General features: G+C 40.4%; 1 protein-coding gene across 1 annotated transcript; it reads right to left on the bottom strand.

Annotated features, from left to right (window-relative positions):
* Window positions 1–92: 92 nt before the first annotated feature.
* F3 (coagulation factor III, tissue factor) lies at window positions 93–6,244 on the bottom strand. Its single transcript, XM_015870025.3, has 6 exons — window positions 6,122–6,244; window positions 5,212–5,326; window positions 3,222–3,406; window positions 2,615–2,796; window positions 2,328–2,487; window positions 93–1,206 (listed from the first exon to the last, which is right to left on the bottom strand). The coding sequence occupies exons 1-6, from the start codon at window positions 6,189–6,191 to the stop codon at window positions 1,064–1,066; spliced, it is 855 nt and encodes a 284-aa protein (XP_015725511.2). The 5' UTR covers window positions 6,192–6,244; the 3' UTR covers window positions 93–1,063.
* Window positions 6,245–14,903: the final 8,659 nt, after the last annotated feature.

The following is a 14,903-nucleotide window of genomic DNA, read 5'->3' as shown; positions in this document are numbered from 1 at the left end:
AATCACAAGGTAAATTTCCTAAACACATTTTTAACTTGAGTTCCAAATTAATATTTTACTCCATTAAAAAAAAAAAAAAAAAAAAGAAAAGCTTTATTTTCCCAGTCACCTTTATTTCACTAGAAAAGTATAAATTACTATAAATACAGGTATCAGCAGTATAAAAACTAGATTGTCATCCATAAAATAAATATTAAAACAGTCATAGCAAAAAGTACCTCTGAATCCCATCACCAAGATGATTTGAATCTATAATACATAAACAGTTGATTTACCATTTAATTTTAAATAAAGTTCAGTAACTACTGCTCCTTACTCAGTGTTTGCCTGAAGTGAGTTACTATTCCCTCAGGCTGAAGTATTTATCCTAACACTTACTTGGAGCCAACAGGCTACCCTGTCTGTGGAGCTGCAGGTGTAGTGTAATCCAGATATGCTTTCCATATGGTTAGCAGCTACCTACTGCAAGAGCATTAGTGGTCACCAATGCGTTAATTTGTTTACTGCTGATTGGATATATCCAAAGATAAACAGACCACAACAGTTTTATCCAAGAAGTGCAGAAATAGCAGTAGCATCTTCGTACCGTCTGAACTAACAATCATTTCACCAGTTAATAATGTCGTAAGAAGGTCAGATAATTACAGGTTTTGTTTCATAGAAACAGAAAAACGGTCCTTTTCATTAGCAAAGGACATATTTTCAAAACGAGTATTTTTCTTCTCCTCATGAGTACTGTAAAGACTTCTGGCTCAGTAATGCTTATACTTTGAGAGTGCCTGGTCAAATCAAAGATCCATTTGATTCTAGCTGAGAAGAATGTATGAGGAGGGTAATTATGTTGTAACAGATCACCAAAATATTCTTCCAGCCTCCAGACACTGGAGACAGGGGCTTCCTGCTATCTGTGGCTTTCTTTTGTTTGTTTTTAAATCTGTGACTGTCTAGAACTTTGGTGGACTCAAAGATCCATTAGCTTCAAATTTCCTGTACCAGAGAGGCTAAAGGCTCCGTCCTTTTTTCTGCCTTTGTGTCTTCCACGAGTATCCACAACAGTTTTTCTTTAGACACCATTAAGTGGTTCTTTTTCTCTTGCAGTTTTTGCTTTTTTCTTGCGTTTACACAGGATCACCGCTAGGACAATGGCCAGAGTGATGACTGCAATTGCTACCACTGCTATGATGATAAAGACTTCTGCTCCGTATTCTGTAGAGTTGGGGAAAAAAAAAATAATCCGAGGTTGAGTTATCAGAGACGACACATCACAGTGCTACAAATCCTTACACTGAACTAAAATATGTACCATGGAAGTAGAATGGTTACCCTAGTGTAAACCGAATTTGTTTTAGAATGAATTTGTTGAAGTAAAGCTTTATTTCATGTGGTTCACAGTGGGTTTTAATCTAGATAGTACAACAAAATAAATAATAAGACTAGGTCAAATCATTCCCCCAGTCTCTGCATTATCTCTGTGGAACCAACTATGAGTATTTTTTTCTAGGTTAGAAGCTAGAAAGTACCAATAAAAGATATTCTTATTTAAATTGTAACTTACTAGAATTTAGCTACTGTGATATTTAAAAGCATATACTTTAGATAATAAAGTTAATTAGAAAGAAAACTTCATAAGAGGTTCTCTACTTAAAGTCCAAGTTGCTTCATCTAATGGAGAGGAAACAAGCATGATAGTATTGTGATACTATTTAATAAGTATTTAAGACTTTATACGGAAGAAAGTGTTATTCAGGCCGGAATAAAACTGGCTGATTCACTATCTGCTCACATATATATGAGAAGTCAGTCTGTCAGCTGACATGGCAATATAACACTAAAGAGAGTCTTAACCTCATCAGTACTTTTGAGAGAATAAATTTCAATTCAAATTACAAGTCAATGGAAATGCCTGTCATTCAGATTTCCAGCACTTCTATGCTTTAGAAATAATCAACCACTTGCACTCGCTATGGGATCACTTGTATCAGGTGGATTCAAGGGAAGCAGTGGGGGAAAAAAACAACCATACAAGAAGCCAAACAAATAAAGAAAATAAAGCTGAAATCTAGTGATGAGACCTAAAACTCTCGTGACCAGTCAGCAGCTCTGAAACAAAGCAGTTCAGCAAAACCCTACAGCCAACTCCAGCTAGCTAAAGATGGTGGGCCCTTAACTAATGGTGTTCTTCCCATTAGTCTGTGGTCCTTTCGCTTACATAAGTTCATTCGTAACTTAGGCATCACACATTACAGAGTTATAAAACACATTCAAAACTGAAGTGTCTTTCTGTTGGAATGCTGAAGGCAGCGCAATGCTCTTCACTAGATACATACCATCTAAAGTAGTTCTTCCTACAGTGGTACAAAGCACTGTGCTTTCTTGACCGTTACGATTTTCTCTGCGAGAGGGAATGATTCCCTGTATGTAGAAGCAATAGCTATTTTTGTTGTCAATGCTTACATCAAACATATTGCTTTTTGTTGTTGCATCTTTCTGTAAAGAAGAAAACATTTATCATTTCATGTCCTCTGCGAAAATACCAGTGCTTTTAAGGCAGCAGAAAAATTATATAGCTGTTATATATCTACAGAATATGTAGAAAAGCAGAGTAAGGCCTTACCTTTCCAGAACTTTGATCTTTCCAGTAATAGAGTTTGTATTCCAGGTCGTGTTTGAAAATATCTCGAACACTTTGAAAGCTTCCGTTAGGAAACGTATATGGTGTAAGTGGATCACGGAGCACAACACGCAGTTTGGAGTCTTTTTGTGTGTAGTTTTGGATCTCCGGTTTTCCAATAATAGCTAAAGAAGCATTTTTCAGAATTAAAACACTGGCATCACTTCTTTTTCCCATTCTCACTTGTTCTACACTTCCACTGTTTTCTACAAAATGTGCTCTTTCCCTCCCTTAACTTACTTCCCTTCTCAAACAGAAGAGTTTACTCAGCCAAGGCGGTACTGGTAGTAACAAGTATCTGTACCTTGTACACAGTGCTGATAAAATGGTGAACAGTGAAGTGAGAAACAAGTATTGGCTAAAATCTCACACACTGCTCTGCAACAGGGAAATAAAGCTTTATGTCTGAATGCCATCTTCTAAGACATCAGTAGGGCTACTGAAGAATCTACAGGAGCAAGCTTTAGGCCAAATCCAAATCTTGTTTAAGTCAATGAAAATCATCTTGAAAGGAAGCTAATGAAAAGATTTAATTGGGAACTCTACTTACTCTGATTATAAGGTGTGAACTTTTCAGAGCTTGCAAAAGGTGGTTCTTCAAAGTCATCCTCTACCAAGGATTTTACAGATAATACATGTGCTGTGTAGGTCTCTTTTACATTCCGGAGTGCATCAGTGACATCGCACTCTGTTTCTTTAGTCATTATGCATTTTTTTTTGGTATCGGACGTCTCCCTGAAAAGAGTAAGAAAGAAGTGTCAGCACTAACCAAGAAGACTTTCACAAGCTACTTACACAGGCTAAAAATACTTTTCCCCTCAAACTGCATGGCCTTCCCTCAGTCAGTGGGTTGGCATTGCAGGTATAGTAGGCTGAGAAGTAGAAGGGGAAAAAGCAAACAAACACAAAAACAAACCACTGTTCTGCGCTGATATGTTTCACAATATGTTGTAGAAACAAGTTAAAGAAAACAACAAACATGAGCTCTAGTAATTACAGAAAGATGCTTTTGGGGTTTTTCGTCAGTTGATTTATGAAAACAAAACTGAAAATAAGATACAGTAATCACTTTGAAAATGTTATCCCTGCTCACAGATGCATCTAAAGATGATTGCCTAAAGCAACATGAGTTGTCCTAGGAAGCTCTGCTGCCACGTATAGTAATCACTTAATCTAACAGTGCCACCTCATTTGTGTCACTTGTATTTGCATCTATGCAGTCACTAAGAACAAGACACCAGCAGCAATTTTAATTGCAATATTACGTTACAGAAGCAAGAAAAAGTACTGTAGGAAACACGACCTCTATTAACTTCTCTTGGTTCTAAAGAACAGAGGATTTACTTGAGAAGTAATGAATAAGCCATTTGGAAAAAAGTTTTAATGACCACTTCGCACCCTAATAATACCTTGAAAAAGGACAGAAGAGATCTGATCTTGGTGATCAAACAAATGTACATAAAAGAGAAAGAAAACATTTGAGTGCAATTCATCTATAGAAACATCTTGTCTAAAGAAGTTCCTCCGTATCAGAACTATGCCTGATTCTATGCTAAACCTTGGGCAAACAGACTTCAATATTTCGTAAGCAAAATAAACTCCAGATTCATAAGACATTTCAACTTGCACAGTGCAGGATAAGGTTCTGTGTCCACACTTGGCTCTTTGTAAGACTGAGCTCCTAAGCTAGGTTGTGCCATTCTGCTAAGGGCATGCTTTTAAGTCTATTCATTTAATTGTTCTCTTAGCCTAAAGAATAAAAGAGCGCATTAGGCCATCGTGTTGGTATTTCATCCATTAGTCATGAGACTGCTCTCATTTCTAGGCAACTTTTCTACACAGAAAAGACTACAGTACCACATCTTCATTACAAGTGGGAGAGCTGATGATGCAGACTCCCTTCAGGGTATGTTTATTAATGATGTATGAATTAATACGGGAGCTAAGAATAGCACAGATTTATTGCTGAACTTCACAGAAGTTTCTGTGCAGCAGGGGTGTCAGACACTTCACACAGGCTGATACTGTTTTTATGTCTGTAGTCTTTCATAGCTTCTATAAAACATGATGACAGAGGAAGTCTTGACAGAGCTAGATGAACAAAGGTAACTTTTAGTATTACCCAGCTAGATTAAACATACATTATGGTGATTCACTGATTAGAAAATTCAGATTCATAATCATCAGACACCTCCAGAGGCTAAAGAACAAAGACTCAGTTCAGACATAAAAAGGTGAAGTTGTGTCTAATACACGGCACGTCAGATCAAATGTCAGCTTCTTCCAGTACACTGGCACACATCTCCAGTGCAGCTGGAGACACACCTCACCCCAGGACTGAAATACCAATCTAAAGCTCAGCTTCCATTTCGGAAGCGGACAAAGCCAGAAACCTGAATCAGGTATTGTTACGGTTGGATTTATTGACACTTGGGCTGTCAGTTGTCTTAAAAGTGATACATTCTGTCCCAGAAATAATCAAACACTCCAGATACATCTCCTTCAATTGCCATTGATGCACACACCTCCACATCACTTACCCATGTATTTCTACAGTGTAGAAGTAACCCGATGGTTTTGGTTGCCACTTTAGTATGGTTTTAAAATTGATGGAAGACCAAGTTATATTAACTGCCGTTGGTAGTTCCGGGTTGCCTTTAAAAAGAGAAAAGGTGCCATTAGCTGTGTTATACGTAACTGCTGGCTGCCTGCACTACTGTTTAGGTAAAGGGAGCATTGCTGCTAAGCGCTGCTTAGGGGAGTTATTTCAGGCGGAAAGGCCCAGTCCTGCCCTTTGTGCTCATGCTGTCTCACCGAAGGAATGTGCCCTGGCAGAAGTGAGAAATATGAGAAGAAAACGATTTTCTTTCGCTGTTGTTCTAACTCCGAGCTTGCTGAGATAACTCCACGAGTCCTCACTTTACTTTTCAGTCCATCACCTCTTAAGGACTTACAAAGTCTTGAAGACCCTTATGAGAATGTCTGAACCTCAAACAGAGCACCCTCACATGAGAACGCCCGAATCCCAAACAACAGCAGTGCGGTTCACATTCCCTCACAGTCTCTAATGCGGAAGGCATCAAGCTCGGCTCCCCTTCGATTTATTCAGGAAAGATGAACTATTCAGAACGCTGCGCTGCCCTGAGCACGGACAGCTCGCGACCTCCGTGCAGCAAGCAGCGCTGAGCCATCCCGTCAGTGCTCACTAACCGTGGCCTGCTCTGCCGCTCCGATTAGCTCAGAGCTGCCGACAAAGGAGGCGCATCCCGCCGCTCGCTCCCGGTGCCGCTGGGAAGCCCTGCAGCACCTCGGCTGCGGACACCAGGGCTCCCGTAGGAACAAAGCAGCCGCGGCGAACGAGCGCTCTGCCAGCGGGGCCGAACGGCCGAACGGAGCCCCGCGCCCACCCCCTCCGCCCCGACCCGCCGCTTCCCTCCCACCATCACCCACCGGCGGCGGCCAGGCGGCACAGCAGAGCACTCAGCAGCACGGCCCGCACTGCGGCGGGGGCACGCGGCATCCTCGGGGGGCGGCTCGGCGACGTCGCGACGGGGCTGAGCGCGGTGAGTTTCCGACGGGACGGGACGGTCCTACTTATATCTGCGGGACGAGAGGCGGGGTCAGGGAGGACGGGAGCGGGGCTGAAGGAAGAGCTTCGGCATCATCGAGTTGCGCAAGGTGGGACAGGGGGCTGCGAGGGGACGGCCCGCTAAGGGAAGGGGCCCGAGGGAAGGGGCGGCGCGGCCACCCGGGGAACGCCTCTCTGTGCACGGAGCCACCTGGGCGCTGCGCTGCTGGGAGTCCCGGCGTTGGGATGCTGGTGGGGCCGGGCAGCGCTCCGGCCGCTGGTCCTGCGGCTCTGGGCTGGCTCAGGTCTCAACCCTGCAGCGCCAAACATCTGTCCGGCCTCGGTTCAGCACGCAGAACGCGACTGCTGGGCTCGCTCCTGCCCTCTCCGCACGGGTTAATGGGGCTCTGCTAGGCTCCCCTGTCAGAATAGACAATAAGTAATCCCCCCTTCAAAAATCCCCAGACACTGAGGATTTGTCGCGGGCTCTGTGCCCCGACGTTGCCCGTACTCGTTGCTCCCCGTCGTGCTGCTTCGCCAGGCTCTCAACCCAAGTTTTGGGGCCCGGGCTCTGCTTTCACCTAATGCTCGAGCTCTAGAGGGAGCTGTGTTCGCACTCAGCGGGGGATACTTCTGCTGGGAAGGTGGGGAGCAGGCGGTGTCGTGGAACCTTGTCTGGATATAAAAGGGATAGGTGCATTTTGCAGCGTTATGCTGGCATTTCTTTTTGTAATGATGATGGTTTTTACGAGGTCTTACACTTGGAAAATATGTGTAGGAGAAGAGTAACAGAGAAGTTGTATATTTAATTGCCTTTCATGTTCACGCTTGGTGTACACTTAGCTGCGAGCAATCAGTTCTGTTTCATAATGTAAAACAAACACAATATGGATCTGGCTGCAATGGCAATTTCAGCCATAGTCTCCATTACATCGAGTGTTTCAAGGTGTGTCTAAACCCTGGATTTTTTAAATTACCAGCATACCTTCACTAAACTCCAGACACGAACCTGCTCATTTTCCTGCCTTGTTTTTATCAAGTTTCAGCACTGTCTCATTGCAGCTGTATGTCAACATTACCTCAGCCAAAAAGCTTGCATGCTTTCGGCTTTGTGCAGAATCCTGATCTTGTGTGACTAGATTTGCAAGGTTGTTATCTGATAAAATCACAGATGATTTCCAAAGGACATTACAAAGAGTTATTGGGACCCATTTATCTAAAAAGAGAAAAAAAAGGTGTTTCTATCAAACCTTAGCTCATTTTTAACTCTGTATCCAGTTAGATGTCCTTGCATTTCAGTTACAAAAGAGGGGAAGCAGGCCAGCTGTGTTATGGAGATAGTCTCAACATCCCATCCTTGCTCCCATTTCCTCTGGCATGACCTCTTGTACCAGAGAGAGAGGTGAGGAACCTTCCAGGCCATCTGGAATAACCACCTTGACCAGTGTTACCTTGTTCCAGCAGCATTTCCCACTGCTCAGCTAAGCAAGGCTTTCAGCTGTGCTGTGGCATGAGGGAAGAAGGTGGTGGGCACCATTTCAGCAGGGGTGGTGGGCTAACTTTGCCAATCTGGCTGTGCTGAGGGAAGGAAGTTGAAGGGAAAATTTGATAGCTGGGCGTGGGAGAGCAGTGTGGCTAGATCAAGCTGATGAGAGAAGGGGATGACAGAGATGGGAGAAGCACTGAGACAGAGAAGAGCTGTTGCTGCCACCTCTGCTCTTCTTTCTTCCCTTCCATCTAGCCATGAAACAGATCTGACCAAAGAATAAGGATGGCTGTGCTGCCTAACTCCAGAAGCTAAACTGGGAAGTGAGAGGAAGCTGGCAGTGGGGCCGGGAGGTTGCTGTGTGGCTGTTCACTGGACAGTGGCACTCTGGGTCATACTTCCTGGCCACATGAATACTATTTCAACAGCATGTTTAAGACAGAAAATTTCCCACTTATTTAACAATATATTGCTACATGCAGGCAGGCATTATGCTGACTTAGACCTCTGGAAATTTCCCTCAACTTTTAGAATTTGGCTTCCATATCGGAATGTCAAAATATAAGCATCTACTGTGCATATATCTATAATTGATTTGGTCATCCTCTGCTCATGTTACAATTAGCAGAGAAAAGTATCTCCCCTAAAGTGAATTCCATATTTTCCTAGTGAAGATATCTAAAGCAAGTCACGCTAATCCATTAAGTATTGAAAAAAAATGGAGATTTCTACCAGGATAATGCCAGGATGTCAGTGTGGCCTTATTGAATGTGCAGGAATCGTGCAATAGCAGGGGCTTGGCTCTCTTAGTGTAGGGAGATGACTGTTTCCACTCTGCATCCCTCTGGTGAGCTTAGTGGAATTCACTGTTGGAAATATTTCGCAGATTAGGAGCAGATCCTGCAGATTTTCATTCTTTGATTTCATGGAAGCAAACCACACGCTGATTATGGGAAAGTTGAGGAGAAAAGAGAAACTAAATCTGTGAAATTCCTAGTCTTGGGAAAGACGTATGTATTTAAATCTGTAATACAATGTGCTAGATCTCTAAACTGGTTAGCTTTAGAGATAGCTGATACCTTATTGCTTAGCGAAGCCAATTCAGCATCATGTGCTTTCTGTATTATGATTTATCATTTGCTTTATATGACATCCATAAGAGATCAGTTTCCCTTAGCTGATAGTTTCCCAACATTCTAAGGAATGTTTTGTAATGCTTATTAACGTTGTGAAATTTTGTAGTGCTACAGAACATTCATCATTCCATGCTGACATAAAAGTCAGCAATGTTGTCATGTCATGTCACAGAGAAAAATTCACCTATGTAAGATTTGAAATCCCTCAGAGATTTTTCCAAAATGGAATTGCTCCTAATATTTTTTCCTTTGGGTTTGATCTTTCTTTAATGCATCTCAGTGACTCATATTACTGGGTAATGAATTTACATAAGCAATTAATTATATTTAATTAGATAAAATAGAAGCTTAGGGAGCAATCTCTGATACGGTACTTTCTTCTGTAAGTATCTCCTTGCAGAGCTGCCCTATCAGATACAGTACTAGAAAGGCACACACAGCACAGTCCTTTGTTCTTTCAATCCTTTTCAGTTCCAATCAAGCTTTTAAAAGGCAAAGACCATTCAAAATCTTGAAATGACAGCATGTTTACATCAACATGTTCTGCCTGTGCATGTAAATGTCTCAAATTTATCAACTAACTTAGGCTATTTTATTACTGTACGTTGCTTTACAACTATTTTATGTATTTGCCTGACTTTTCTGTGGGTATGCTGAAAGTCTGTGGAGAAGTCAGGAACATGATATATCTTGATTTTATACTGTTTTCTGTTTTGTGACACTATCACAGGATTATGTTTTCTTCTTTTGTTTTCTTTTTCTCCTTTGTTTCTTTTTTTATGAGCAAATTAAAAATCATATCTATTAGAAGTCTCCAGCGAAGATAAAGGAAACACAGAAAATTGAATTCAATATTTAGATAATTCACATATGTCTAAAAGTTGAGTACCTGACCTGTGAGAATGTTCTGCACTGAGGTGGGGGGTTATAGATTTAGAGTTTATATAAAAATTGCTATACTGACAAAGTTTGTATTATCACACTTGTAACTAGGAGGATTTATATCACACAGTAGGTTTTGGTATCAGGGCCCATTTCTGATGTACAGAAACAGAATTAGTGTGATTTTTCTGATGCCTGTGGTAATCAGTGTTATTAGATTAGTGGAATGGAATGGAGAAACAACTCGTATACTTAAGAGCAGCGTTGTTTATACATGGAAAATTGTTTATTCCTGAAGTCCCCACACCAGTGAAATTCCCATTAAAGTAACTGTCTTGTTTATCTCCAGTTTTGTTATTATCTAAACGATGATAAATTATTTTGTGATTCTAAAACTGATTTGAGACTTTATTAAATCACATGTAGTAACAGAAAATAACAAAGCTATGCTGAGATAGTTAAAAATTTAAATCCAAATCTTGCAACCAGTTCTTCATCCATCCAATAGTTCACTCATCAAATCCATGTCCTTCCAATTTGGAGAGAAGACTGTAGGGAGGGACTGTGTCACAGGCCTAACTGAAGCCCAGATCATTGACATCACTGTCTTCTCTTGTCTATCGATGCACTTATACTATCACAGAAGGCCCCAAGGTTGGTTGCTTATCATAGAAGGCCACTCAGTGATCTTCAGAAGTCCCTTCCAAACCCTACGATTCTGTGGTTCACTGTGTGATTCTGAAATGGTTTCTCCACTTCCCAAGTCTACTTATGTGTATCTCACCTACAAAGGGTGTGGGCATTGCTATTATCAGTCAGCTTCTTAGCTATCCACTACAATGTGATAAGAAGCATCACAGGTCTGCTCTAGAGACAAATTCTGAAGTGGTTTTCTTGAAAATCTTTACCCTGGTCTTTGCAGACATAATCATTATACTTGAAAGTCATAAACAGTTTTAATTCAGCCAGCCTGAGAAGATGATTACAGCATAAACTCATGAGAACTAAGGCGTCAATCACATTCCTGTGTGTGGAGCAATCCTGTAAGTGGCCAGCATCCAAATGCATTCCTTCACCATATCAGAGGAGTCAGTGAAGTGGGGGCGAGGTGAAACTTCTGGTAACCTGCTTTTAGCTAGAAAGTCTCCGTGGTTTGTAGTAAAGTGCTGAACCTCCAAACCCAAATGTCTCCAGGAATTTAAACAACTGTATCTTTACACGTTTTGAATGTACTGTGAGTCAAGTTCGGGTCTCTTGTGGAGCCCAAATTCTGGCATTTGAAAATGTTAAATGTTAGCTTTGAAACATTGTTCTTTGTTTAGCTGCTGTTTGGAGCTTCATCAACGTGTTTCAGTGGAACGTAAAGTACATAGAGGAAACAAGTTCTTAGGTTGAATGTTTGCTTTAGAAGAAAAGGAGAACTGAAAATGAATAGCTCGTTTATTCTGAAATTACAAAAGATTTTGCTCACAAGAAATGTGTCCTTTCAAATGATTCTACTAACAGCTAGGGATAGTCTATGTTTTTAAGTTTGAAAACTTGAGTTTGAAAACTTGGAGTCCAATTCTGACTGTTCTTTCTCCATGGTGTTTAACTTAAAAGGAACATCAGACAAAGTTTTGTTTCCTGCTATTATTCCTCATCATGTAAATCACAGAGGGTCATACTGACTCTTGCTGCTGCCAGCAGGAACATTTGGCCATCTCTTCCCAAGCTCCCATCTCCTTGAAGGCAGTCTTGTTGTTTCCTATGACAGTGTTTCCATTTTCTTACTTTTTCTTTTTTCCTCATGATCAGCCCTGATAAATTTCCTTGAAATGCTTTATTAAAAAGAAGCACAAAATCCTTTAGCACCTTATTCCAATCTTAAGTGCTACTTTCCTTTGTTCTTAATCTGGTCGGAACTTTAAGGCTCCAGGTCTTGTAATTGAAACATAAAATAGGGCTCGGCAAAGTAAATCTGGGACTACATTTTTAAAATATTTCACAGGATCCTTTTCTCCCTCTCTCCTTTAATCTGAGAGGCACTTGGCAGAGGCAGATCTTCACATGCAGCAGAGTCTTGAGCTGAGTTATATCTCCTTGGAATTCTAAAATCTTGGGAAGAATTCAGCAGTCCTTTGAACCTGAGGTGTTACCTTTCAAACAAATAGTACTGCCACTCAGACACAGTTGTTAAATGAGGGAGGAGAAATTCCAATAAGAGAGGCCAGATTTCTGCTTCCAAACTCTTGACATAGACCTTAAACTTTTCCTGCACAGTTCTGCTCCTGTCCAGACTTCCTTTCTTGTGTCCAATCTGAAACTGTGTCCCTAGGATCTTTCATTGCTTGTGGTAGTTCCTGCATCTTATAAAGACACACATCTTCTAGGAGAGACAGGAAATAGTTCCAAGAACTGGAACACAGACACTTTCTGAATACAAATGTGAGCTGCTTTGCTCATGGTTTGATTAAAGGATTGCTCAACGATTCAGTCCAACCAGGAATGTGATGAACCAGACTCACAAAAGCTTTAATGTGCTGCTTGAAAGAAAGGATGGAGACAGGCACTTTTTTGGTCTGAGCCTTGATGGCATAGTTTTAAGAAGAGTATAAAGAGTCTAAAAGCAACAAGGAGAAATACATAGAAGTGCATTTTCTTGCTACCAAGAAAGAAATAGGCAAGTTTCGTTCTACCTCTTCGGTTGTTTTGCCAGTGATCAGTGGTGCAAACTCCCATTTAAGAGAGGCAGGCGGAACAGTTTTTATTAGTCATTTCATTCACCTCTTCTCTCTGTCACTTGCAGCTTACATTCATAAATTGCCCTAATTTAACAAGGAGTGCTGTGAATATGAACGGTGTTAAGTTAAACTGACACACTAAGAATCTGTAGCAGCTCTGCATTTTACCTTCTGTTTGACAAGTTTCTATAGCTTTTGCTCAGCAATTGATTCCCCCTGTAGCTATATTTTTATCGGCCTTCTACCCACAGCGCTCTCCATCTCCATACAGCAGTATTTCACTAATTCTCCCAGGTTCTCTCTCTGTCAGTATAGAAATGGAAAATAACTGATACTGTACAGTTTAATGGAGAAATTTTAGTTAACATTAAAACCTTATACATAAAATAACTTCTAAAATGTTTATATACAAGACAGAATTATTTTTGTACACTTAGCTTCATATTTCCTTCAGAACAGCAGGATAAATTTTTTACATTAGGAGAAATTTTCTCAATAACTTGCTTTTAGACACCAGAGTTAATCCTTTGCCCATCATAATAATTTCCAGGTGTGATACAGCTGTAAACCATGACTGTCTGTGTGTTGCAGACTTACCAAGGCTCGTGTTGACTAATAAGTCTCTGTGATGTGGTAAAAATATGTGTGTGTTTCACTTTTACCACTACCAGTAGGTATAATCTGCTGCTATAAGAATGAAAGATTTTTCATTTCATATGTGCTCAGCTATAAGTCTGCATTTACTCTGTGGCAGAAACTAGTCCAAGAACCATCTCTTTTCCTTTTCCATCTGGACAGATGAACCTTCTGAAAAACATCCATTTCAGATGCTTTGATACTGATACTTCGAAGTTCTACAGCCCATATTTTAATGTATATGAAGAACCGAATATCTTCCTTTTTCATTCTCAGAACCCAGATGACATCAGCAATCAGCACCATAATTCCATGCTAAGTTTTTGTTTCGAAACTCAGAGTTTTGCTTTCCATTTGTTCTTTTTTTTGGGCGGAAATATTGCATGGCATGTTTTCTCATCTGCAGCAGTGAGTGAAAAGTCTGTAAGAGAGGCAGACACTGGATTTTTGAAGAGGCAGATGACACAACATCAGAAAGAGGGAAGTTTGGGGGACGTGGCTTTCCAGTGCACTAGGAGACTCTCTGTCATGCCCTAGTGCTATTCCAGGTCATAATTCAAACTGCTCTGTGTTAAATGCCGGTTACCATTCTCTCCCATATTCTCCATGCTTTCAGCAAGCTCAGTGCTTTTGCAAACTGTTTATTAGTAAGTTTTGAAAATAAAATCCAATATTTGGATTCTGCAGCATCATAAACTCACTCTGTGGTGTGTGGATGACTATATGGCATTTGAGGCATACAGTCTGATGATGTACATTAGTAAAGATGTGAATCTAGATAATTCAGTTAGGATTGCTTTTTTCTTTTTTTTCTTCCTTTTTTTTTAACTCTTGTCTCAGGAAGAACAAAATACATTCCTTGTATTTGTGAAAGTTGCTTGTGTGCTACATGAGTTTATTATTTCCTTAGTTTTACTTCTTTTTACAACTACCAGTAAATCTTTTCTTTAAAAGGCAGTTTTTAAAAGGCAGGAAAAGACAAACCTGAGGAATTACATCATGATTCAAATGGATATTTCCAGACAAAAAACACGGTCTAATTAAATTTGAAGTTATATGTTTGCAGGAGCATATCCAACAGTGACACAGTCCATATGTGAAGTTAGAGCTATTTTGCTGAATACTGCCAAGAATGAATTTCTTATTCTCCTTTTTCAGCATGGATTGAACTGTGTCAAACTAAGAGTTTCCTCCTTCATAGATCACTTATAATAAATTCAGACTAGGAAAATAATAGAGGTACAGTTTATCTCAGTGTATTTATATCACTGCATTTGTTTTTTAACTCTTCTCCGGTCTTATTCTCCAGCCATAGTGCAGCAGGGATAGCATATAGTTTTGAGGAAGTAACAATACGAAGGAGTACACAGCTGAAACCACCACCAGGAATTTCCACAGGAAATTTGCACACATGCATCCCCTTTATAAAAATAAAACTGGTAAACATGCAAGCACTTTAAGAGTAGAAACAGCTCAAATTATGAGTTCTTATCTGCTTTTCAATATGAAGTATTTTTAATAATATGATTAGAGCAGGGCCTCATTTTACCATTATATCAAAACTCTGTAGGAAATTAGACTGCTAGTAAAATGAATGTAATGTTTTCCTTTAGTGTTGAATATTTTCCCCCTGGATTTTCTAGTTTTTTTGAGAAATAGCATTTAAACTGAATAAAGGGTTAAGGGAGTAGCATACTGCACATGGACTGGTGTATCTGACCCAGCTGTTGCAGATTTGGTTTATTTTCAGCAGTGTAATTTCCTGAAGCCTGTATCTACAGACTTATTTAGTAAGCAAACT

Source organism: Coturnix japonica, chromosome 11 (genome assembly GCF_054131305.1).
Source record: "Coturnix japonica strain WE chromosome 11, WE-NBRP24, whole genome shotgun sequence".
Classification (NCBI taxonomy): Eukaryota; Metazoa; Chordata; class Aves; order Galliformes; family Phasianidae; genus Coturnix; species Coturnix japonica.
The sequence above is the reverse complement of the archived record's forward strand: the minus strand, read 5'-3'. Positions and strand labels throughout refer to the sequence as shown.

Bases quoted from the DNA above. Each gene is read 5' to 3' on its own strand.
- F3 (XM_015870025.3), bottom strand. From the start codon at position 6,191: ATGCCGCGTGCCCCCGCCGCAGTGCGGGCCGTGCTGCTGAGTGCTCTG. The intron at 2,488-2,614 runs GTAAGGCCTTAC...TCTTCTTTACAG, and splicing joins AAGATCAAAGTTCTGGAAAG to AAAGATGCAACAACAAAAAG. The intron at 1,207-2,327 runs GTATGTATCTAG...CCAACTCTACAG, and splicing joins AGGAAGAACTACTTTAGATG to AATACGGAGCAGAAGTCTTT.